General features: G+C 50.7%; 1 protein-coding gene across 4 annotated transcripts in view; it reads right to left on the bottom strand.

Annotated features, from left to right (window-relative positions):
• CTDP1 (CTD phosphatase subunit 1) overlaps positions 1-4,467 on the bottom strand; it is a 53,399-nt gene extending 48,932 nt beyond the window's left edge. Inside the window, exon 1 of one of the 4 annotated variants that reach the window (XM_041739681.1) lies at positions 4,412-4,467. Coding sequence is in view for 2 of the 4 variants with exons in the window: in XM_041739682.1 (XP_041595616.1) it covers positions 3,862-4,166 (305 nt within the window). In the remaining 2 variants the exon portion in view is untranslated. Of the gene's footprint in view, positions 1-3,861; positions 4,390-4,411 lie in introns of those variants that run through there. The other 3 variants (XM_041739682.1, XM_041739679.1, XM_041739680.1) reach the window with 3 other exon arrangements.
• Between the last annotated feature and the right edge of the window lie 20,214 nt (positions 4,468-24,681).

Below are 24,681 nucleotides of genomic sequence, written 5' to 3'. Positions count from 1 at the left end.
AGGACAAACTGGGGACACCTGCTGCCTGAGTGGCCCACTCAGGACACACACGGCCCCAGCAAGTCCTGCCTCAGCGCACAGCACGACGTGGGTGGGTGGCCAGCCAGTCTGCAGAGCCACCAGCTGATGATGAGATTGAAGAGGAGGGACCACCTGACGCTAGAGACCCAGGAGCTCTGACGATGACCCTAACACACATCTGGGGTTTCCTGTGCTTCCTCGGACAAGAGTGGCCCACTGGGGGAAATCTAACGAGCAGAAAATAGCCCTGCATGGACGTTATTTCAGATTCTGATCATCATGTGATGGTTAGGTTAAGAGAATATTTTTTAGGAAACTGAAAGCTTTAGGGATAAAATACATCACATCTGCAGCTTACTCCTCAACCCTAGGAAGGAAAATACCGTATGTGAGGGGGAAGAAGAGTAAAGCAGATAAGGCAATGTGCTGACCTTCAGGAAATCTGTGTGACCCTTATAGGAGGACTCTTGGTACTACTCCTGCAACTTTTCTCTAGGCCTGGAATTATGTTCACAAAAAAGGGAAAACGTACACTTGCTCTGACTGAGTGATGGGCCAGCAACAGGCCACAGGGCAGCGGTGGTGACTGAAGCACCATCCCAGCCATTCAAGCTGGGCACATTCAGAGCCAGGACAGGGCACTTCAGACGACGTCGGCCACCCCTGGCCTGGTGATTGAGTGTGCTTATAAGAGACAAAACCAAAGCATCGGAAGAAACTAAATTATAAACAGTGGGCAACACCCATTCCCAGTGTCAGAAAAAAATCTCCAGACTTAGCCAGTGAGATTCCACAAAGCAATTCTTTACAGAATTCTCTTAAAACTGGATGTATGGCCAGTGTGGCCTACTAAGACTTCTCTGACAAAACTCTATTTTCCTACCAAGTCTCAAAAGCAAGGGGCACCAAGGCTCCCCTGCACTGCTGGGTTACATGGGCAGGGGAGGACCCACGGCCTCAGAATTTCAACATCATCTCCAGAATGCACCCCTGCAATTTTAAATGCTTCCAGCCTTAAAAAGCAGTAGCCGCTCTCCAACCCCCCACCATACTCAGATGAAAGCACCGCAGGGCACGGACGCACCAGCCATCGCACACAGCACACTGAACTCCATCACTCCGCCGACTCACCGCCAGCATGAGAGACCGGTGAGGACAGGAGGAAGCCAGCACCCATAATCCACAGCATCACCATAAAGCTATGAATGTCTTCTAAATTTCTTCAAAATACAGAGACTAAATAGGTCAACATTTAGCTCAAGTTCTTGAAGTTCTAAGGAATTTTGTAAATATAAAGTGCTAAGAAGTACGTAAGATCTACTTACAACCTTTAGAAATTATTATATGTTTTTGAGTTACCACACAAATACTTTGAAACTGATTTGTCTAGATTCTCACTCCCCAAAATAAAAAAAAAAAAGCACTTTTTCTGAGATAACTGACATATTATTACATTATTTGTTATCATTTTTGGCTTTACTATCAGTATTCATGCAGTTCAAAAAAACACATGAAATTAAAGATTTCCGTTCCTCTGTAACCAGATATTTGATTTCATATTATATGCTTTGAAATTAACTTTAAACATGAAAATGGAAATAAATATGGTAACACACGCTATAACCTCTTAAAGCATACCCATCAGTTTTAAGACCGATCATGCTTCAAAGCCCATTTGCTTCAAATGTCTTTATTTAAAAGATTATATACAAGATACCTAAAAATCCAAAGAACTGCAATAAAAATAAATCATGCATGTATATCAAATAAAGTTGGTTAAAAGGCCAATGGTTTTGTAGTTAATTGAAAACTGGAAAAAAAAAAACCCACACAAATTCATCTGAAGTACAGATTGTTTACTGGGTTCAATTAAATAAAGTGACAATTCTCCCAATTTTAGACATAAAGAGTTTTTAACTGAGTAATCTTTTAAATGGTGCAGATGTCAACAAGGAAGGATAAGATCATTTAACTGAAAGAATGTTCTAGCTCATCAGAGATGTCAATACCAGGATGGAAAAGTAATTTCCTTACTTCCAAAGACAAGACCTCTGTAGATGAGCACTTCGGGGCGCTAAGTGGACTGCACTCAGAATTTTAAACCCTATATAACCTAACTCTACTTTACAATCTTGGCTGGACCCTCAGTGTTCCCTAGGAGTTTCTCTGATCTTTCATCCTCAAGCCTATGAAGCAAGCCTGGTACCGTCACCCTGCCCGGCAGCACTCAGCCCTGGCTGATGGAGACATTCTTCTGTGGACAGACCATGGGGCCCAGGGAGCTGGGTGGACACCACGCACACCTGCCCCTACCCCCATTGGTCCTTACCCACCACCACACTTGTTCCCAGGTTATGTCATGGATCTTCCTTTGGGGACTGCACCATCTCCCACTGAATGACAACAGACAGGAAAGCACATAGGTGAGAAGGAAAGACATCATTAGATAAAGTGATAATTCACAAGTTCAGTTTGACAGATTGTGTCTTGCCAGAATATTTTCAACTCTGTTTTTCCGGGTGGAAATTATGAAGACGTTCGGTCTACTTCCCCACCCCAGGACTCTCTGGATGAGACTCGGCCCAAGGACAGAGCAGCATGGAGGAGGATGCTGCTGGGAAGCTCAGCAAGGCAAGGTGCTGGACGTGTCAACGCCCCTGGGACCCTAGTGCCTGCCCACCCTGCCCACCCTATCCTGGTCCCAGGACAAGGATGCGGTTCCTACCTCTACCTGAGCACAGATACAAAAACATACAATCCCGTTACAGATCAGAATAGTCAACCACAACCAGAAGCAGTTCCTACAACTAACTGCAGCCTGAGGATAACCGTGGATGTGTCAGGAGCAATCCTGCTGATGCCGTAGTGGTGGGGACAAGGACAGCTCCAGCCAGGCAAGCCTGGCTGCTCGGTGCTTTCCCTGCATCCACCCATACCCGCACTCCAGGAGAACCCGATCATCACACGCCCAGGAGGAACCACAGCAGGGAGACCCCCTAAACCTCAAACACCATAAACACGGAAAGAAAAAAAAAAAAACCTTCTCAGCACAGAGAACTTGTTGTTAGATGAGTTAGGTGGTTGAGGGGTGAGGCTGCGTACAGGGCTACTGTGATTCGCTAGTTCTGCGGACGTGATCAAAGCACCGCACCGGGACCTTCTCACTAACTAGCTGCAACTAGTCTCTGACTAGTCCGGGCGCTCCGGGCCTCATCTGGGTCACTGGAGAAAGAGCCCTTCAGTTCAGGAATCTTCTACACAGCGACACCAGCACTGGGCTTCCCTCCACAACTGTGGGCTCAGGGCTTTTCCAGCCCGGGATGGTCAGAAGGCTCTGACCTCAAAGCGAAGACGGCAGCGTGCCCCCGCGTGCCCCCACGGCCCAACCAGCCTCTCCCTCCAGAGGACGCCAGCCACAGCTCAGTGAGAGTGCCTGCATTCACTGGGCAGCCTGCGCCCCTGACCCCAAGGCCCACCACCACGGTGCCCTCTGCAAACAATGCTGGGGCCGACTGGACACAGGACAAGGCTCCTGGGGTCCGGCCGGCCCGGGGAAGGGATGTCTGGCGGGGCTGAGGCGAAGCAGATGCTGCAGCCAGTGCAAGCCAAGCGGGAGGGGCGGAGGCCAGAGCAAAGGGCTCCGCGGCGGCGGCAAGCAGGGCCAGGTCGCTCTCGGACGCCAAGCCCCAGGGGAAGCTCCTGCGGGCCCCCCGCGGGCGGCACCTGATCTCGGCGACGGGGAACCCACTGCAGTCAGCCGACGACTCCCGTACCCCAGCGGGCCCCGAGGCAGCCCCTCTGGGCCCGGCCCAGGACCCCAGCCCCCCGAGCCCCACTCACCCGGGGACCACCACCTGGCCCGGCTGCGCGCACAGCTCCCGCACCACACCTGCACGCTCCGACCTCAGCCTGCGCTCGGCGCGCACGCAGCCCCCGGGGCCGGCGCGGGCAGGGGCGGACCCCGCGGGCTGCGCGGAGGCGGCGGCCTCACACACCGCCAACACCGAGCCGATGCGCACGGCCGCGCCCGCCGCAACCCTCCACTCGAGCAGGCGCAGCGGCCCAGGGCCCGGGCAGCGCACCTCGGCCACGGCCGCCGGCGGGGCGCCCTCGGCGGGAACGCGGCCCGCGGGCGGCGCCTCCATCGCGGCCGGGCGGGGTCGCTGCGGAAAGGTCGGCGGACTGGGCGCTCAAGGCCCGGCGCCCATCGCGGGCGGGCGGGCGGGGCGGGACGGCGGCCCCGGCCCAGGAGGCGACGACGACCGCCCTGCAACTCGCGCTCCGGCACCGGCTTCCACCCGCCGCCCGGCCCGCGCCGACTTCCGGGACAGCGTCTGACGTCGCGTGACGCCGCGTGTGTGCGTCGCTGGGCCCGCGTGTAAACACACACCCACGCGGGAGACGCGGCGCCGGCCGCGGGTGCCCGGAGCGCCCCGGGAACGAGCGTGTGGGGCCCCGGCCGGGCGGGAACGCTGTGGCCACGCCCCATGGGCCCCGGGAACGCCGACGGCGAGGGGCTGCGGTCCCGGCGTGCAGCGCGCGCCGCTGCCCAGAAACCCCGGCGTGCACTGCGACTTCCCGGCATGCCGCGCGCCCCCTGTCCCACAATTCCCTTGGTGCACCAAAGCCCGGGGGTCGTTAAACTAGGAGTCCCGGCATGCAGCGCGGGCCGCCGTCCGCAGCGTAGTCACGAGCCGAGGCCCATTGCGAAAGACTACGAGTCCCGGCAGACAGCGCGAGCATCGGAGCGGCACAGTCCCGGCATGCCGTGCGCAGTGCGGGGTCAGAGGGCGCTGGCCCCCGGCACCGCCGGGGCTGCGCGGGAGAGGAACGGGGTTGGGGACGGCCGTGACCTTCGGCGCTTTCTGAAGCCGGGCGCTGGGGCAACAGGGCACGGGCGGAGGGTCAGGCTTCCCTGGGCCGCGCTCAGCGACTGTGCGGGGACGGGGCGCTCCACCCTGATCTGGGCTCCGTGCTCGTCAGCGTGAGGGGTCGTGGTGACCTGTCCCCGCGGGGTGCCAGCCCCCGTCCTGCGGCCGCCGCCGCGGTGACCGCTCGGGTCCGCGGCTGCCCGGCTGCTTTCCTGCTGACGCCACACCTTGTGTCCCCCGGCTCGCCCCCCGCTGTCCCCCCAGTCTCCCGGCCACGCCCCCCGTGTCCCCCGGGCTCGCCTCCTCCTATCTGCCCGTCCCGGCTCCGCCCCCCCGCTATCCGCCCCCCCCCCCCGTCCCCCACTGTCTCCCGGCCACGCCCCCCGTGTCCCCCCGGCTCGCCTCCTCCTATCTGCCCGTCCGGGCTCCCCCCCCGCTATCCGCCCCCCCCCCCGTCCCCCACTGTCTCCCGGCCACGCCCCCCGTGTCCCCCCGGCTCTCCTCCTCCTATCTGCCCGTCCCGGCTCCCCCCCCCGCTATCCGCCCCCCCCCCCCCGTCCCCCACTGTCTCCCGGCCACGCCCCCCGTGTCCCCCCGGCTCGCCTCCTCCTATCTGCCCGTCCCGGCTCCCCCCCCGCTATCCGCCCCCCCCCCCCCGTCCCCCACTGTCTCCCGGCCACGCCCCCCGTGTCCCCCCGGCTCGCCTCCTCCTATCTGCCCGTCCCGGCTCCCCCCCCGCTATCCGCCCCCCCCCCCCCGTCCCCCACTGTCTCCCGGCCACGCCCCCCGTGTCCCCCCGGCTCTCCTCCTCCTATCTGCCCGTCCCGGCTCCCCCCCCGCTATCCGCCCCCCCCCCCCGTCCCCCACTGTCTCCCGGCCACGCCCCCCGTGTCCCCCCGGCTCTCCTCCTCCTATCTGCCCGTCCCGGCTCCCCCCCCGCTATCCGCCCCCCCCCCCCCGTCCCCCACTGTCTCCCGGCCACGCCCCCCGTGTCCCCCCGGCTCTCCTCCTCCTATCTGCCCGTCCCGGCTCCCCCCCCGCTATCCGCCCCCCCCCCCCCGTCCCCCACTGTCTCCCGGCCACGCCCCCCGTGTCCCCCCGGCTCGCCTCCTCCTATCTGCCCGTCCCGGCTCCCCCCCCCGCTATCCGCCCCCCCCCCCCGTCCCCCACTGTCTCCCGGCCACGCCCCCCGTGTCCCCCCGGCTCGCCTCCTCCTATCTGCCCGTCCCGGCTCCCCCCCCCGCTATCCGCCCCCCCCCCCGTCCCCCACTGTCTCCCGGCCACGCCCCCCGTGTCCCCCCGGCTCGCCTCCTCCTATCTGCCCGTCCCGGCTCCCCCCCCCGCTATCCGCCCCCCCCCCCGTCCCCCACTGTCTCCCGGCCACGCCCCCCGTGTCCCCCCGGCTCCCTCCTCCTATCTGCCCGTCCCGGCTCCCCCCCCGCTATCCGCCCCCCCCCCCCCGTCCCCCACTGTCTCCCGGCCACGCCCCCCGTGTCCCCCCGGCTCTCCTCCTCCTATCTGCCCGTCCCGGCTCCCCCCCCGCTATCCGCCCCCCCCCCCGTCCCCCACTGTCTCCCGGCCACGCCCCCCGTGTCCCCCCGGCTCGCCTCCTCCTATCTGCCTGTCCCGGCTCCCCCCCCCCCCGCTATCCGCCCCCCCCCCGTCCCCCACTGTCTCCCGGCCACGCCCCCCGTGTCCCCCCGGCTCGCCTCCTCCTATCTGCCCGTCCCGGCTCCCCCCCCCGCTATCCGCCCCCCCCCCCCCCGTCCCCCACTGTCTCCCGGCCACGCCCCCCGTGTCCCCCCGGCTCGCCTCCTCCTATCTGCCCGTCCCGGCTCCCCCCCCCCGCTATCCGCCCCCCCCCCCCGTCCCCCACTGTCTCCCGGCCACGCCCCCCGTGTCCCCCCCGGCTCGCCTCCTCCTATCTGCCCGTCCCGGCTCCCCCCCCGCTATCCGCCCCCCCCCCCCCCGTCCCCCACTGTCTCCCGGCCACGCCCCCCGTGTCCCCCCGGCTCGCCTCCTGCTATCTGCCCGGCCCGGCTCCCCGCCCCCGCTATCCGCCCCCCCGTGTCCCCCCGTGTCCCCCGGCCCCCCCCCCCCGCTCTCTGCCCCCCCCCCCCGTTGTACCGCTGGCCATCCTCCCGCTCCCCCCATTGCTGTTCCCCATTTGTCCGCGGAGCCTGCAGGATGCTCCCAGCTGTTTGGGTGTCAGCTGACCCAGCAGGGAGGGAAGCTGGAGGAAGCAGCAGCTTAGGGCTGAGAACACACCCCAGGGCCCCCCGCGCTGCAGGATGGGCGGGCGTCCAGCGGACCCCTGGAACCTAGTGGGACCGGCAGGAGTCGGAAGAGCAAACTAACTCGGAGTGCAGGGGCAGGAAACACCGACCACGGTGGAGAAATCCTGCAAAACCAGAAGCCAGTTGGTTGGAAAGGCGGACAAATGACCAGACTTTGAGTGGATTGACCAGGTGAAAGGGAGGGAAACTTTGGTGATGTCAGGAATGATTTACAGAAATAAAGATGATGATGAGGGAATAAGGTGGACAACTGCATACCAACAGATTAGGTGATTTAAGCGAAATGGATAAATTCCTGGACAAACAAAAATACAGAAATTGAGGAAGAAACAAAACATGAGTAGGCCTCTAACAGGCAAATAGAAGGAGCCTCACTTTCTCCAAATATTACTCCAAGGAGCCTTCCAGAGCACAAGTTCTTTTTTTTTTTTTAATTTTTATTTTTAATTTTTATTTATTTATGATAGTCACAGAGAGGCAGAGACACAGGCAGAGGGAGAAACAGGCTCCATGCAGCGGGAGCCTGACGTGGGATTCGATCCCGGGTCTCCAGGATCGCGCCCTGGGTCAAAGGCAAGCGCCAAACCACTGCGCCACCCAGGGATCCCCCAGAGCACAAGTTCTTTGTCCCTGGTCCCCACCGATGACTCTCCAGTAGTCTCTGGAAGCTTCCTTCCAGCCCTGAGTCCTCTGGCATGGCCAGGTGTTGAGGGAGGCCATGGAGGGGGTGTGGTGGCTGTTTTCCTCTGGTTGCCTGAGCAGCAGGTGTGCTGCCCTAAGACAAGTGCCATTTTTCTGGAATTAACACCGGGTAGCCGCGTGCCAAGAGTATTTCCTATTCACTGGATTTTGATCCTGACCTTAGAGCAACACGTTTTCCTTATCATGGTGACGAGGGGCTGCTGGCTCTTCCCAACCCTAGTCTGCAGGAGAAGAGCCCCTTGCAAGCTCCACTTGAGCTCCCTGGTGGCAGTGCCACCTTCATGGTTTTCTGATTCCCGAATCCTCTTCTGATGAGAGGAGGTGACCCTTGAGCCCCTCACCATCCTCAGGCCACTCCAGCTGTCATGGGAACCTGCTTTTTCAGGCTCTGGCTGGTGCATGTCCCCTCTCCCAGTCTCACCCCAAACAGCCCCAGAAACCTCAGGAGGTTCCAAAGAGTCTTCTGCACTCCTGCAGCTTGTGTCCCAGGGGGACCCTCAGGATTCACTCTTACCCCTTGCTCCCTCCCATGTGGTCTGCAGGCCTGGTGCCCTCCGTGGACTTCTCAGAGGCGCCACGTGCAGCCCCTATGGGCTGTCCTGGGAGCTCGCCAGCACCACATGTGGACACCTGCAGCCCCAACAGCCCAGTCTACCTTCTGTGGGCATGTGGGGGAGGGGCTGGTGGCCTCCAGTCCACCAAGAACTGAAGTGGGGGGAGCAGTGGGGAGTGTGGCTCAGTCCGTGTCTGCTTTCAAGCCTGTTGAAGGAAGACTTCCCATGTAGGCCCTTGTTGCTCCAGGAAGCTTGTCTCCCAGGCCTGGCCTCGCCCCTAGGATGTGCGGGCCTCCCCGGGAGTGAGGCAGGCATCCCAAGAGAGCCAGCCTGCCTCCGGCTTCTCTGTTTCCATCCTCCCCCTCCCCCACCCGAGTGTCTTCACCTGGGTTTCTCCACCCTTGCTCTAAGCTCAGGCTTCCCGATTCATTAGCTGTCTCAGGGACCCGACGGGCCACAGAGGACGGTTTGCTGAGGACCAGCTCCACCCCCTGGGATTTTCTGTTTTTCAGCCCGCTTAGTGTCCAGCGCAGTCTGGTGTTTGCAGTTGTCCATGTCCCCCAAGCTCTTGGGGCAGGAGCAGGGGCTGCTCTCTACTTGCCTCACCCTTCCTGGGGAGGACCGGGAACAGGATCGTGGCAGAAGGGGAACGGGCATCCCCCACAAGGACCCCGGATGGGGGCTCTGGGGGATCCCGTGATGGAGTCCTGTATGGCAAGAAGGGAGCAGGGCTAGGATGCTTAAGAACCCTGACTTAGTTGGTTTTGGAATGGCCCGAGCTTACTTGCTGGGTGGGAGAGCCACCCTTGCAGGCAGTGGGTAGTTACCACGCACCTTTGGGCAAATGTCTCAGCTTCTCTGGCCTGTGCTTGGGTCTGTGCTCAGGCAGTGCTGGCAGCTGAGGGGTGGGGGTGGGGGTGGGGGGCCTGCAGAGAGACCCCTGGCCCCAGGGCATCCCTACGGATGGCAGTGGTTGTTGAAGTGTCTGAGCTACAACCAGCAGTGCATCACTTGCTGGGCAGGTTAGTGAGATGAGGAGTCACAGCCGCCCCCAGAAGGGAGGCGGAGAGGTGCGTGCAGATCCGGTGGGTTCCCTGGGATCATGTCCCCCAGGAGTGTCCCTCCCCAGAGCGTGCCAGATGGGAGCTGCCAGGGTGCAGGGGTGAGCCGCCAGTAGGTGGGGGCGCAGGGCGGGCATGTGGGCTCCAGGGACAGCGGGGTGGCCTAGCGGGCACCGAGGAAGGGGGTGCAGGCAGGGCAGCCAGTGGTGGCACAGGCCGAGGAGAGTTCACAAGAAATCAGGCCAGGTGTGGCCATGGGGGAAGTGGGATGGGGCCTGAGCAGGGTTTGCAGAGGGAGGCGGGGTTAATGGGCAGTGTGGGGGGGGAGGGGCGGGGAGGCAAGCACAGGTGAGCCTCACAGATTCGTTTGTACCCAGGGGTAACCTTTAACAGCCTTTAGTGGGATCTCTCTTCCTCTGTTCACTCCTCCCATTAAAAATTATCTAAATTAAGCAGACAGTGAGATCTGTGTTTAACCCTAAAAACGAGCCCAACAGCCAACCTGCAATCTCCAGCATTACCAGTGCTGTTAGGACTGCCTGCGCTCTCCATTGCCGTCCCACCCCCTTAATCCCCTCAACTTGGCATGTGCTCTGCTGCCTCCATGGGGCCTTTGCTCCATGCATGTGGAGGGATGCTCAGACGTACTGTGTGGCTATGCTTGCTTTTGAGGTTTATAAAAGCGCATCACACATATATGGGGAGTTTGTGGTCTCTGAATGGCCTTTTCGTTCATCGCTATGTATCCAGAATTCATATTACTTTATGGGTTTATTGTTCTTATGACTTCTATTTAATAGCTCACATGGGAAGCTGACAAGATGTATTTAACCTTCTCTTGCAGATGGACCTTTGGGTGGTTTGGGATTCTTACAAAAAGTGCTGCACGTGTCCTGGTGCCCCTGAGCTAGAGTCTGAGGGTGGAGCTGCTCTGTCCCAGGGTCAGCAAGTGCGGGTTTACTGGGCAACACCAAACCACTTTCCCACATGGCTGTCTCACTTTGTACTTCCACTGCACCCTGGGTGGCTCTGCAGGTCTGGGTGAAGATCTGTGGTCTCCCAATGGCCATCTGCCCAAATCATTGTTCCTATTGTTTTCTGGCCCTTCATGCTTTATCTTCTCTGACTCACCTGTTCATGTTGATGGCTCATTTTTCTATTGGGTTGTCTTCTTATTGATTTGTAGAAGCTCCTCATGGCTTCTGATTACCTTTGTTTATATGTTGCCCACATCATCTATCAATTTTTGCCTTGTCCTTTTCATTATCTGTATGAAATCTTTTGATGAACAGAAGTTCTTCATTTTAGGAATGCATTGCCTAATCTGGGATTATAAAGATAGCTTCCTTTTTTTACTTCTTAAAATCTGTATATCTTTGCCTTTCACAGCTAAGACTTTAAATAATACAAAATGGATGTTTTGTAAATGGTGCAAGGCAGTGATCAGATGTCTTTCCCACGGGAGTAGCCAGTTCCAGCCCTGTGTATGGAAGAGCTTATCCTGTTTTCATTGATCTGTGATGCCTCTCTGGAATTCAGTAAGTCTCTAGAGATGCACGAGCCTATTTTGGACTTTCTGTTCTGCTCTATCCTTGAACTTCTATAGCTTCACAATAAGTCATGGTATCTGGGAAGTTTCTTCACATGTTTTGTGGATATTTTGGCCTTTGTTTTTTCATAAATTTTAAAATTAGTGTGTCAGTTTTATTGATAAAACTTGTTAGAGTTTTGATCTGACCTGTTTGGAGTCTGTAAATCAATTAGGGGAGAAGTGACATTTTTGTGACTTGGATTGTCTCGTCCGTAAACTCAGTGTATCAGTCTGTTTATTTAGGTTCTCTTTAATGTCTGCTAATAAGATTTTAATGATTTTCTCCATTTAGGACTTGCACATTTTTTGTTAGATCTATTCCTAGTTTATTTTTTTGCTGACACTTCTGTTTTTACATGATACTTTAAAAGAAAACACTCCAACCTTTTCTAGTTGATTGTTGCTGGCATATAAAAATGCAATAGATTTTTGTGAGCTGATGTTAAACTTGTTAATCTTTCAAAAAGTTTTTTATATTAAATTCATTAATTTAGGGGAATTCATTAATTTAATGAATTCATTCATTCATTTAATTTCCTTTTTGAGGAAAACTTCAATGACATAAATGTCCTTTCAAGCATTACTTCTGCTTCATTTCACGTTTTGATATGCAATCTTCCTACTGTCAATCATGCAGTTATTCTTTTATATTCACCATGATTTTTTTAAAGATTTTATTTATTTATTCATGAGAGACACACAGAGAGAGGCAGAGACGCAGGGAGAGGGAGAAGCAGGCTCCATGCAGGAAGCCAGATGTGGGACTCAATTCTGGGACCCTGGGATCATGACCTGAGCCAAAGGCAGACATTCAACTGCTGAGCCCTGTAGGCATCCCCACCATGATCTTTTTCTTTGACAAATCAGTTATTGAGAAGTGTATTTAAAAATGTCCACATGCATCGGGATTTTTCTCCCATCTTTTTATGGTTGATTTCTAAATTAATAGCATTATAGTCAGATAACATAATCTGAATGATATAATTTTTTTGAAATTTAATGCAATTGGCATAATTCCAGAATCAGGTTAATATGTGCTTCAAAAGAATGTGTATTTTTCCCGTATTTGATTCAGGATTCTAGATCTACCCAATCAATAAAGCTAACGTGTCATTCAAATCTTCTAAGTTTACATATTTTTTTTTTTTGACCAAGCAATGGTTGAGAGAGAAGTTGAAATCTCTTCTATGGTTGTGAATTTGCCAATCTCTCCCTGTAGCTTTATTAACTGTGTGTGTGCATGTGTGTGTTTGTGTATGTGTGTACATGTTTGTGTGCAGGTTTGTGTATGTGTGCATGCATTTGTGTGTGTGTGTGTGGGGGGGAGAGGCTGTTATTAAAAGAATACAAATTTAGAATTTTTATATCCTTCATCAATTGAACCTTTTTCATTGTGTGGAGCCCTCTCTCTGTACCCTGAACAATGCTTATCCCTTAAAATGTTTTTGTCTGAAGTAACATGACTATCATAGCTTTCTTTTAATAAATATTTGCCTGGTATATTCTTCATTTTTACTTTTAATGTTTGTGTACCTTACATTTAGATATTTATGCTATAAACAACATGTAGGGGGGAGGGGCAAGATGGCGGCAGAGTAGGGTCTCCAGGTCACCTGTCCCCAACAAATTACCTAGAAAACCATCCAATCATCCTGAAAATCTACGAATTCGGCCTGAGATTTAAAGAGAGACCAGCTGGAACGCTACAGTGAGAAGAGTTCGCGCTTCTATCAAGGTAGGAAGACGGGGAAAAAGAAATAAAGGAACAAAAGGCCTCCAAGGGGGAGGGGCCCCGCGAGGAGCCGGGCTGAGGCCGGGGCGAGTGTCCCCAGGACAGGAGAGCCCCGTCCCGGAGGAGCAGGAGCTGCACCGACCTTCCCCGCCGAAAGGCCTCCCGGGGAATTGGAGCAGGATCCCCAGAAAGGCGGGGATGCCCTCGGGCTCCCTGGGACAGTAACAGAGGAACTGCGCCCCGGGAGATGCGCCGAGCTCCCTAAGGGCTGCAGCGCTCGGCGGGACCCGGAGCAGCTCGGAGGGGCTCGGGCGGCGGCTCCGCGGAGGGGGCTGCGCGGCTCCGGGAACAGCTCAGCGGCGGCGGCTCGGGCGGAGGAAGAAGCTCCGCGCGGAGGGGGCTGCGCGGCTCCGGGAACAGCTCGGAGGGGCTCGGGCGGCGGCTCCGCGGAGGGGGCTGCGGGGCTCCAGGAACAGCTCGGAGGGGCTCGGGCGGCGGCTCCGTGGAGGGGGCTGCGCGGCTCCGGGAACAGCTCGGCGGCGGCTCGGGCAGAGGAAGAAGCTCCGCGCGGAGGGGGCGGCGTCGCTCCGGGAACAGCTCGGAGGGGCTCGGGCGGCGGCTCCGCGGAGGGGGCTGCGCGGCTCCGGGAACAGCTCAGGCGGCGGCTCGGGCGGAGGAAGAAGCTCCGCGGGGGATCCCTGGGTGGCGCAGCGGTTTGGCGCCTGCCGTTGGCCCAGGGCGCGATCCTGGAGACCCAGGATCGAATCCCACATCGGGCTCCCGGTGCATGGAGCCTGCTTCTCCCTCTGCCTAGGTCTCTGCCTCTCTCTCTCTCTGATGACTATCATAAATAAATAAAAATTAAAAAAAAAAAAAAAAAAAAAAAAGAAGCTCCGCGGAAGGGGGCGGCGTGGCTCCGGGAACAGCTCGGAGGGGCTCGGGCGGCGGCGAGAATCCAACAGCGCAGGCCCCGGAGCACAGGGCGCCGGGACACAGCCCAGGATCCGGCCTCCCCCGGGACAGGCAGAGGCCGGGAGGGCCCAGGACAGCGAGGACGCTCCTGCCTGGAACTGAGCAGATCAGCGGCCCCGCCCCGGAGCCCCCAGGCCCTGCAGAAGGAGAGCCCCGGAGTTACTGCGGGGGCTGGATCCAGGGTCCCAGAGCTGCCCCCGCCACTGTGGCTTCCTCCCGGGGCCTCACGGGGTGAACAACCCCACTGAGCCCTGCACCAGGCAGGGGCAGAGCAGCTCCCCCAAGTGCTCACACCTGAGAATCAGCACAGCAGGCCCCTCCCCCAGAAGACCAGCGACACGGACCAGTTCCAGGGGAAGTCAAGGGACTTAAAGTACACAGAATCGGAAGATACTCCCCCGTGTTTTTTTTTTTTTTTGTTTTTGTTTTTTTTGTTTTTTGTTTTGTTTTGTGCTTTTTTTTCTCTCTCTTTCTTCTTGATTTCTGATTGCTTCCCCCACCCCCCCTTTTTTTTCTTTTTTCTCCTTTCTTTTTCTTTCTTTTTCTTCTCTTCCCCCCCTTTTTTTCTTCTTTCTCTTTTTTCTTTTTCTCTTTTCTTTCCTTCTCTCTCTTTTTCTCCTTTTCCCACTACAACTTGTTTTTGGCCACTCTGCACTGAGCAAAATGACTAGAAGGAAAACCTCACCTCAAAAAAAAGAATCAGAAACAGCCCACTCTCCCACAGAGTTACAAAATATGGATTACAATTCAATGTCAGAAAGCCAATTCAGAAGCACTATTATACAGCTACTGGTGGCTCTAGAAAAAACCATAAAGGACTCAAGAGACTTCATGACTGCAGAATTTAGATCCAATCAGGCAGAAATTAAAAATCAATTAAATGAGATGCAATCCAAGCTAGAAGTCCTAACGACGAGGCTTGACGAGGTGGAAGAACGAGTGAGTGACATAGAAGACAAGTTGATGGCAAAGAGGGAAACTGAGGAAAAAAGAGACAAGCAATTAAAAGATCATGAGGATAGATTAAGGGAAATAAATGACAGCCTGAGGAAGAAAAACCTACGTTTAATTGGGGTTCCTGAGGGCGCCGAAAGGGCCAGAGGGCCAGAATATGTATTTGAACAAATCATTGCTGAAAACTTTCCTAACCTTGGAAGGGAAACAGGCATTCAGATCCAGGAAATAGAGAGATCCCCCCCTAAAATCAACAAAAACCGTTCAACACCTCGACATTTAATAGTGAAGCTTGCAAATTCCAAAGATAAGGAGAAGATCCTTAAAGCAGCAAGAGAAAAAAAGTCCCTGACTTTTATGGGGAGGAATATTAGGGTAACAGCAGACCTCTCCACAGAGACCTGGCAGGCCAGAAAGGGCTGGCAGGATATATTCAGGGTCCTAAATGAGAAGAACATGCAACCAAGAATACTTTATCCAGCAAGGCTTTCATTCAAAATGGAAGGAGAGATAAAGAGCTTCCAAGACAGGCAGGAACTGAAAGAATATGTGACCTCCAAACCAGCTCTGCAAGAAATTTTAAGGGGGACTCTTAAAATTCCCCTTTAAGAAGAAGTTCAGTGGAACAATCCACAAAAACAAGGACTGAATAGATATGATGACACTAAACTCATATCTATCAATAGTAACTCTGAACGTGAATGGGCTTAATGACCCCATCAAAAGGCGCAGGGTTTCAGACTGGATAAAAAAGCAGGACCCATCTATTTGCTGTCTACAAGAGACTCATTTTAGACAGAAGGACACCTACAACCTGAAAATAAAAGGTTGGAGAACCATTTACCGTTCAAATGGTCCTCAAAAGAAAGCAGGGGTTGCCATCCTTATATCAGATAAATTAAAATTTACCCCAAAGACTATAGTGAGAGATGAAGAGGGACACTATCTCATACTCAAAGGATCTATCCAACAAGAGGACTTAACAATCCTCAATATATATGCCCCGAATGTGGGAGCTGCCAAATATTTAAACCAATTAATAACCAAACTCAAGAAATACCTTGATAATAATACACTTATACTTGGTGACTTCAATCTAGCTCTTTCTACCCTGGATAGGTCTTCTAAGCACAACATCTCCAAAGAAATGAGAGCTTTAAATGATACACTGGACCAGATGGATTTCACAGATATCTACAGAACTTTACATCCAAACTCAACTGAATACACATTCTTCTCAAGTGCACATGGAACTTTCTCCAGAATAGACCACATACTGGGTCACAAATCGGGTCTGAACCGATACCAAAAGATCGGGATAGTCCCCTGTATATTCTCAGACCATAATGCCTTGAAATTAGAACTTAATCACAAAAAGAAGTATGGAAGGACCACAAACACGTGGAGGTTAAGGACCATCCTGCTAAAAGATGAAAAGGTCAACCAGGAAATTAAGGAAGAATTAAAAAGATTCATGGAAACTAATGAGAATGAAGATACAACCGTTCAAAATCTTTGGGATGCAGCAAAAGCAGTCCTGAGGGGGAAATACATCGCAATACAAGCATCCATTCAAAAACTGGAAAGATCTCAAATTCAAAAGCTCACCTTACACATAAAGGAACTAGAGAAAAAGCAACAAATAGAACCCACCCCCAGCAGAAGAAGACAGTTAATTAAAATTCGAGCAGAACTCAATGATATCGAGACCAAAAGAACTGTGGAACAGATCAACAGAACCAGGAGTTGGTTCTTTGAAAGAATTAATAAGATAGATAAACCATTAGCCAACCTTATTAAAAAGAAGAGAGAGAAGACTCAAATTAATAAAATCATGAATGAGAACGGAGAGATCACTACCAACACCAAGGAAATACAAACGATTTTAAAAACATATTATGAACAACTCTACGCCAATAAATTAGGAAATCTAGAAGAAATGGATGCATTCCTGGAAAGCCACAAACTACCAAAACTGGAGCAGGAAGAAATAGAAAACCTGAACAGGCCAATAACCAGGGAGGAAATTGAAGCAGTCATCAAAAACCTCCCAAGACACAAGAGTCCAGGGCCAGATGGCTTCCCAGGGGAATTCTATCAAACGTTTAAAGAAGAAATCATACCTATTCTACTAAAGCTGTTTGGAAAGATAGAAAGAGATGGAGTACTTCCAAATTCGTTCTATGAGGCCAGCATCACCTTAATTCCGAAACCAGACAAAGACCCCACCAAAAAGGAGAATTACAGACCAATATCCCTGATGAACATGGATGCAAAAATTCTCAACAAGATACTAGCCAATAGGATCCAACAGCACATTAAGAAAATTATTCACCATGACCAAGTAGGATTTATCCCCGGGACACAAGGCTGGTTCAACACTCGTAAAACCATCAATGTGATTCATCATATCAGCAAGAGAAAAACCAAGAACCATATGATACTCTCATTAGATGCAGAGAAAGCATTTGACAAAATACAGCATCCATTCCTGATCAAAACCCTTCAGAGTGTTGGGATAGAGGGAACTTTCCTCGACATCTTAAAAGCCATCTACGAGAAGCCCACAGCAAATATCATTCTCAATGGGGAAGCACTGGGAGCCTTTCCCCTAAGATCAGGAACAAGACAGGGATGTCCACTCTCACCACTGCTGTTCAACATAGTTCTGGAAGTCCTCGCCTCAGCAATCAGACAACAAAAAGACATTAAAGGCATTCAAATTGGCAAAGAAGAAGTCAAACTCTCCCTCTTCGCTGATGACATGATACTCTACATAGAAAACCCAAAAGCCTCCACCCCAAGATTGCTAGAACTCATACAGCAATTTGGTAGCGTGGCAGGATACAAAATCAATGCCCAGAAATCAATGGCATTTCTATACACTAACAATGAGACTGAAGAAAGAGAAATTAGGGAGTCAATCCCATTTACAATTGCACCCAAAAGCATAAGATACCTAGGAATAAACCTAACCAAAGAGGTAAAAGATCTATACCCTAAAAACTATAGAACACTTCTGAAAGAAATTGAGGAAGACACAAAGAGATGGAAAAATATTCCATGCTCATGGATTGGAAGAATTAATATTGTAAAAATGTCAATGTTACCCAGGGCAATTTATACGTTTAATGCAATCCCTATCAAAATACCATGGACTTTCTTCAGAGAGTTAGAACAAATTATTTTAAGATTTGTGTGGAATCAGAAAAGACCCCGAATAGCCAGGGGAATTTTAAAAAAGAAAACCATAGCTGGGGGCATCACAATGCCAGATTTCAGGTTGTACTACAAAGCCGTGGTCATCAAGACAGTGTGGTACTGGCACAAAAACAGACACATAGATCAATGGAACAGAATAGAGAATCCAGAAGTGGACCCTGAAATGTACGGTCATCTAATATTCGATAAAGGAGGAAAGACTATCCATTGGAAGAAAGACAGTCTCTTCAATAAATGGTGCTGGGAAAATTGGACATCCACATGCAGAAGAATGAAACTGGACCACTCTCTTTCACCATACACAGAGATAAACTCAAAATGGATGAGAGATCTAAATGTGAGACAAGATTCCATCAAAATCCTAGAGGAGAACACAGGCAACACCCTTTTTGAACTTGGCCACAGTAACTTCTTGCAAGATACATCCACGAAGGCAAAAGAAACAAAAGCAAAAATGAACTATTGGGACTTCATCAAGATAAGAAGCTTTTGCACAGCAAAGGATACAGTCAACAAAACTAAAAGACAACCTACAGAATGGGAGAAGATATTTGCAAATGACATATCAGATAAAGGGCTAGTTTCCAAAATCTATAAAGAACTTATTAAACTCAACACCAAAGAAACAAACAATCCAATCATGAAATGGGCAAAAGACATGAAGAGAAATCTCACAGAGGAAGACATGGACATGGCCAACAAGCACATGAGAAAATGCTCTGCATCACTTGCCATCAGGGAAATACAAATCAAAACCACAATGAGATACCACCTCACACCAGTGAGAATGGGGAAAATTAACAAGGCAGGAAACAACAAATGTTGGAGAGGATGCGGAGAAAAGGGAACCCTCTTACACTGTTGGTGGGAATGTGAACTGGTGCAGCCACTCTGGAAAACTGTGTGGAGGTTCCTCAAAGAGTTAAAAATAGACCTGCCCTACGACCCAGCAATTGCACTGTTGGGGATTTACCCCAAAGATTCAGATGCAGTGAAACGTCGGGACACCTGCACCCCGATGTTTCTATCAGCAATGGCCACAATAGCCAAACTGTGGAAGGAGCCTCGGTGTCCATCGAAAGATGAATGGATAAAGAGGATGTGGTTTATGTATACAATGGAATATTACTCAGCAATTAGAAACGACAAATACCCACCATTTGCTTGAACGTGGATGGAACTGGAGGGTATTATGCTGAGTGAAATAAGTCAATCGGAGAAGGACAAACAGTGTATGTTCTCATTCATTTGGGGAATATGAATAATAGTGAAAGGGAATATAAAGGAAGGGAAAAGAAATGTTGGGAAATATCAGGAAGGGAGACAGAACATAAAGACTCCTAACTCGGGGAAACGAACTAGGGGTGGTGGAAGGGGAGGAGGGCGGGTGTTGGAGGGGAATGGGTGACGGGCACTGAGGTGGACACTTGATGGGATGAGCACTGGGTGTTTTTCTGTATGTTGGTAAATTGAACACCAATAAAAATTAATTTAAAAAAAATAAAAATAAACAACATGTAGCTAGACTTCTATGGTTTATTCTCACACTATCAGCTGCAAGTCCAAGACGTTCATATTTACCTCATGTTTCTTTTTTTTAAGATTTTATTTATTTATTCATGACAGACACACACAGAGAGAGGCAGAGACATAGGCAGAGGGAGAGGGAGAAGCAGACTCCCCTCAGGGAGCCTCATGTGGGACTGTATCCCTGAGCTCCAGGATCACGCCCTGAGCTGAAAGCAGAGCTTAACCGCTGAGCCATCCAGGCGTCCCTTAACCTCATGTTTCTAGGGGTATGTTTTCTCCTTTATTATCTCTTCTCCCCCTTTGGTGATATATTTGATATACTGACATCTGCTTTTCTGTTTATTTTATTTTTTCTTACTCCATTTTTATTCTTTTGCTTATCACCATTGAAATTCCTAACTTAATGTAAAGTTAATATTCCGATTTCTTTGCAAACAATATATAGATCTTAAAGGACTTATACATACCTTGGAACTTCTCTAGACTTACATGCTGAAATTGTCCAGTATTTTGGTTCTGCGTTTTTACATCCCCAAATTAGGTACTCTTACTATTTGTTGACAATGTTTGCTTTTATTTGATGTATATTTATCAGTTTATTTGCTCACCATTTTTTCTTTTATTTCATGTCTTCCTTTTTTTTAAGTAACAACTAATTTTTAGGAAGAGAAACATTCCAATGAGAAGAAACTTTCTGTTGAAATAAGGGCTAGCTATCATATATCTAAAACGTTCGTGTAACATCACTTACTTATGACACGTGGACGTACATGCGCCCCATCAGCAGCCTGCTCATGCATCGGTGCTCACTCTCTTGGAGGTTCCAGGGTTATGGCGGAGGGAAACTGTTTATCTGAGAACGTCTTATTTTGCTCTTGTTGAGGAAGGCTAGCATTGGCCAACGTAGAGCCATCAGGCAGCAGAGATCTGTTTTGTTAGAAGACGTTTCCCGTTGGATTCTGGTTTCCCTGCTTTGTTGAAGGCCTGTCAGTCTGGTCCTTGTGACTTTGTAGGTGACCTGTCTTCTCTTTGTCGTTGATGTTCTCTCATTTCATTGCCATCAGTATAGGGGTGAGTTTCTTTTCCTTTATTCTGTTTAGGATGTATTTTAGATTCATGACTTTCATTAGTTCTTGAAGTTCTCACGCATTATGTCTTTAAATACTTCTTCCCTTCTAGTTGTATGGAAGTCTGAATGGATCAGTATTTGTTAAACCTTCTTGTGCTGTAACACCTGTTCAATCTTTGTTACATTTTCCTTCTTCCCATGTCTCTGTTCAGCACTAGGTGCATTTTTTTCTGATGTGCCTCCAGTTTATTAGCCTCCCTTCGTCCGTGTGTAATCTGCTGTCTAACTCATCTTTTGAGGCTTCAAAAATCATAGTCTTCACTAATGAAAGCTGTATTTGGATATTTTTCAAATATGTATGTTCATTTATTGTCTGTTTTTACTTGCTCATTTATTTTGGTAATTCTGTCTTTTTCCCTTAATAGTTTACACCTAATTTTTAAGATTCTGAGTCTGATCCTTTAAATAATTGATATGATTGTGGGTTTGTCTGTTTTGTTTGTTATTCCTACTGACTCAGTTCATGTACATGGTTTCCTCTCCTGGTTGGTGCTGTTTGTGAGCTTGTGTTCAGTTGACAGTCATCTGTGGGAACATGGTGACCACTATGGCCAGAGCCAGAGGGCCTGCGGTGGGCACTTCCACATCCTTGCGGGCAGGGGTCTGGAGTCACCTGTGCTGCTGACCCTCCCCACCTCCACAACCCCAAGCCATCCTGATTCCGGCAGGTTCCCTGAGGGCACCCCACTCTTTGTATTTTCCCACTCTCTTTCCCTGCCCTGGATCCAGTTCAGGAGGGTCTCCCTGGCTTGGGAATCTTCAGGATGCCCCTGCTACTTTTAAACCCAGTTCTGGCATGAAAATCAAGTCTTAGAATCTAATTGTTTTGTAGTGTGAGGGCCCTTCATAGTGTCTCCGTGGCCCTCCTGCCTGGAGTAGAAGGCTCCTTTCTGATTTTTCTTTCTTTGTGTTTAACTGGATCAGAGAGACCAACAGGGAACTCCCCCGCCTATTTTTTGGCCTGTTTTCCCAGATGCAGCACTGGCCCAGGAGGAGCTGTCAGCTCCCAGTCCCTTCTATTTGAATGAAGGGCTGAGTGAAAGGTGGGGACAGGAATGCGCCTGCGTGGGAAGGAGAGACGCTGTCACAAAAGAGTTTTCAGCCACTCGGAGACTGGGGCTCTGGGAGGTAAGGAGCCTGCAGACAGATGAGGCACCTGGGTATGGGATGATCCTGTGTGATGGGTTAACTTGACGACACTCGCACTTCACCACATAAGATACAAGCCAGTTAGACGTGCCCCTCATCCACCGCGTGGGCCCTGGGACCATCCTGGCCTCCAGCTGCACCCCGACGCTCCCCTGGGCTTGGCTGCCCAGCACTGCCACTAGAATGGCTCTTCCAGAAGAGAGGGACAATGAAAACAGATGCATTTTGGCTAAAAGGAACATGCTACCTTTATGTTTTGTGTTTTTTTGTTGTTTCTTTTTTAAGGGAACCACTAGTACACACTGTGTGAATTGTGGAAGGGGACAGACAGCCGGGAGATGGGAAATGGCCCTGGTGGCCCCTGGGAGAAGGCAGGTGCTGCTGGTGAAAGCGGCTGGTGTGTGCATCCCAGTCTGGGCAGGGGCTAGCACACCTGCCTTTCGACTGTCAATCATAGCCCCACAAGCTGACGGGAAGGGAGCGTCTGCATCAGGACCCACGCTCGGGGCCTGTGGAAGTCCAAACTGCATCAGGCAGCTCCTTTCTGGGAATGACCAGGTAACTGCGGCAGCAAATAGGCCCCAACGCTTCCTGCTCTTTGTCCTTGTTGTTCATACTTCCCAGCAGAGGGAGATGCTATAAAGTCTGGGGTTAGTTCCGCAGGAGCATCTATGGATTATGATCTGGTGACAGCCCAGGGGATGAGAGGGCCTGGTTGGTCTCAGATTCCCCCCAGGTGTGTTCCTCACGGCAGGGAGTTGTAGCTCTGGGGGCTTGCACTGCCCCTATGGCTTAGGCTTAACTTTTAAAATTATTATTTCAAGTCAGGTGTGAATAAAACATACTTTAGAATGAATCTGATTCTCCAAGCCCCAAGTTTTCATTTGAAACCCTGCTTTATCAGGTTCAGATCTGGGTAGTAAGCCTTTCTCCTAGGCCAAGAGCCTGCAGGCAGCTTCAGTGTTCCCAGCTCTGCGGTGGTTACCCTAGAGCCCCCCAGCGCCGCATAGGGTGAGCACACCGACAGCCCCAATGTACCCCCTGCAGCCCAGTGGGTTTACTCTGCCCTGGCAATGGCAACAGGCTGGTCACCATCGCATATGGGAAAAGTATATATTTTTGGGAAGATAAGCATAGCACTCATTTGACTTTACATCATGAGATGAGTGTAAAAAAGGCTTCTCAAAAAGAACTCTAGAGTTTATAGACTGAATGTGGATAGTCCATGTGTGGATTTTTTTTCCTGTTTATTAAAATAATTCATTTTTTAAAAAAAGATTTTATTTATTCATGAGAGACACAGAGAGAGAGGAAGAGATACAGGTAGAGGGAGAAGCAGGCTCCCTGCAGGAGGCCGATGTGGGACTTGATCCCAGGACCTTGGGATCATGCCCTAAGCCAAAGGTGAATGCTCAACCTCTGAGCCACCCAGGCGTCCCTATTAAAATAATTCCTATGGGAGCTTAATACTGATTTACTTGATGATTTGTTTTAAAAAAAATCCTTATCACTTAGAGACATAGGCTGGCATACCTAGAGATGAAATGATATGGCACCTGGGATTTATTTCTACAGAATCCAGCACAAGGAATGGCAGATGCAGCTGGCGTGAAGAAGGTTCTCTGCTGATACTTAGGGACTAGTAAGAGCAACATCAGGATCTTTGCATATGTTTTGAAAACTTTCATAATAAAAAATGTTAAATGTTGTGTTAGAGGAGTCTTCCTGTATAAATTCCACATGTAATTTATGTACAAATTACTGTCTAATTTGCTTCTCCCCTCATGACTACCAAGTTTCCATCACAGCCACAGGAGAGAGTTTATATAAAAAAAAAAACAGATCCCAGGATGAGCATCTTAGTGTAATTCGAAACAGAGTGGGGTGGGGCTGCTGTCCGTTCATGCCCTGCTTCGAATCTAGCACGAGATAGACATGGAAGGTACTAGAGGGCTGAGAGGGTCCTTAATAGAAAGAAATCTCTCTCCAGCGGCTCTTTAGAATGTTGTTCTGTGTTACATTTTGCCACGTAGACCATGAATGTCCTGTAATTTCAAGTTCTACGCCACCGATCTTTATGTCTGTCCTTATGCCGACACCAGCTGATTTTGATTGCGGCAGCTGTAGCGTGAGCTTGAAAACCGATGGTGTAAATTCTCTGACTTTGTTCTCTTTCAGAATTGTTTTCACTATTCTGGGTCCTTTTCATCCATAAAAATAATAGGATTGCTCTGTCAATTTCTGCAAAAACATGCTGGGATTTTGGTAGTGATTGCATGGAGCTGAAAGTTAAATGATACTGACTCTTTCCATCTACGAACATGGAATGTTTCTTATTTAAATCTTCTATAATTCCCCTCAGCGATGTTCTGTAGTTTTACGTGAACAAATCTTGCACTTCTTTTGTTAGCATTTAATATAAGGTATTTTATTTTTTTTGATGCTATGGTAATGGAATTGTTTTAATTTTCAGGTTGTTGATACTATGTGAAAATAGGATTGATTCTTTTGCATGATCATCCTGTAATCCACAATCTTGATGAGATAATCTTGCTTATTAGTTCTGGTAGTTCTTTTTGGTTTGTGTGTTTTGTTCTTTTGTAGAATTCTTAGAATTTTCTATAAACATAATCAGGTCATCCATAAATGTTTTATTGTTCTTTTCAGTATTTATGGCTTTCATTTCTTCTCCTTTCTCTCATTCCCCTCTTTTCTTTGAGGGGAGGTAGTCATTGTGCAGACTACGAGCTCAGTAGAAGTGGTGAGAACAGATGCTCTTTCCTTGTTCACAGTTTTAGGAGGGAAAGAACTCAAGTCTTTCTTCAAAAACTGTTATGATTAGGGGCACCCTGGTGGCTCAGTGGGTGGAGTGTCTGCCTTCAGCCCTGGTCATGAT

The sequence above is a fragment of the Vulpes lagopus genome, chromosome 24, assembly GCF_018345385.1.
Source record: "Vulpes lagopus strain Blue_001 chromosome 24, ASM1834538v1, whole genome shotgun sequence".
In the NCBI taxonomy this organism is placed as follows: domain Eukaryota; kingdom Metazoa; phylum Chordata; class Mammalia; order Carnivora; family Canidae; genus Vulpes; species Vulpes lagopus.
The sequence above is the reverse complement of the archived record's forward strand: the minus strand, read 5'-3'. Positions and strand labels throughout refer to the sequence as shown.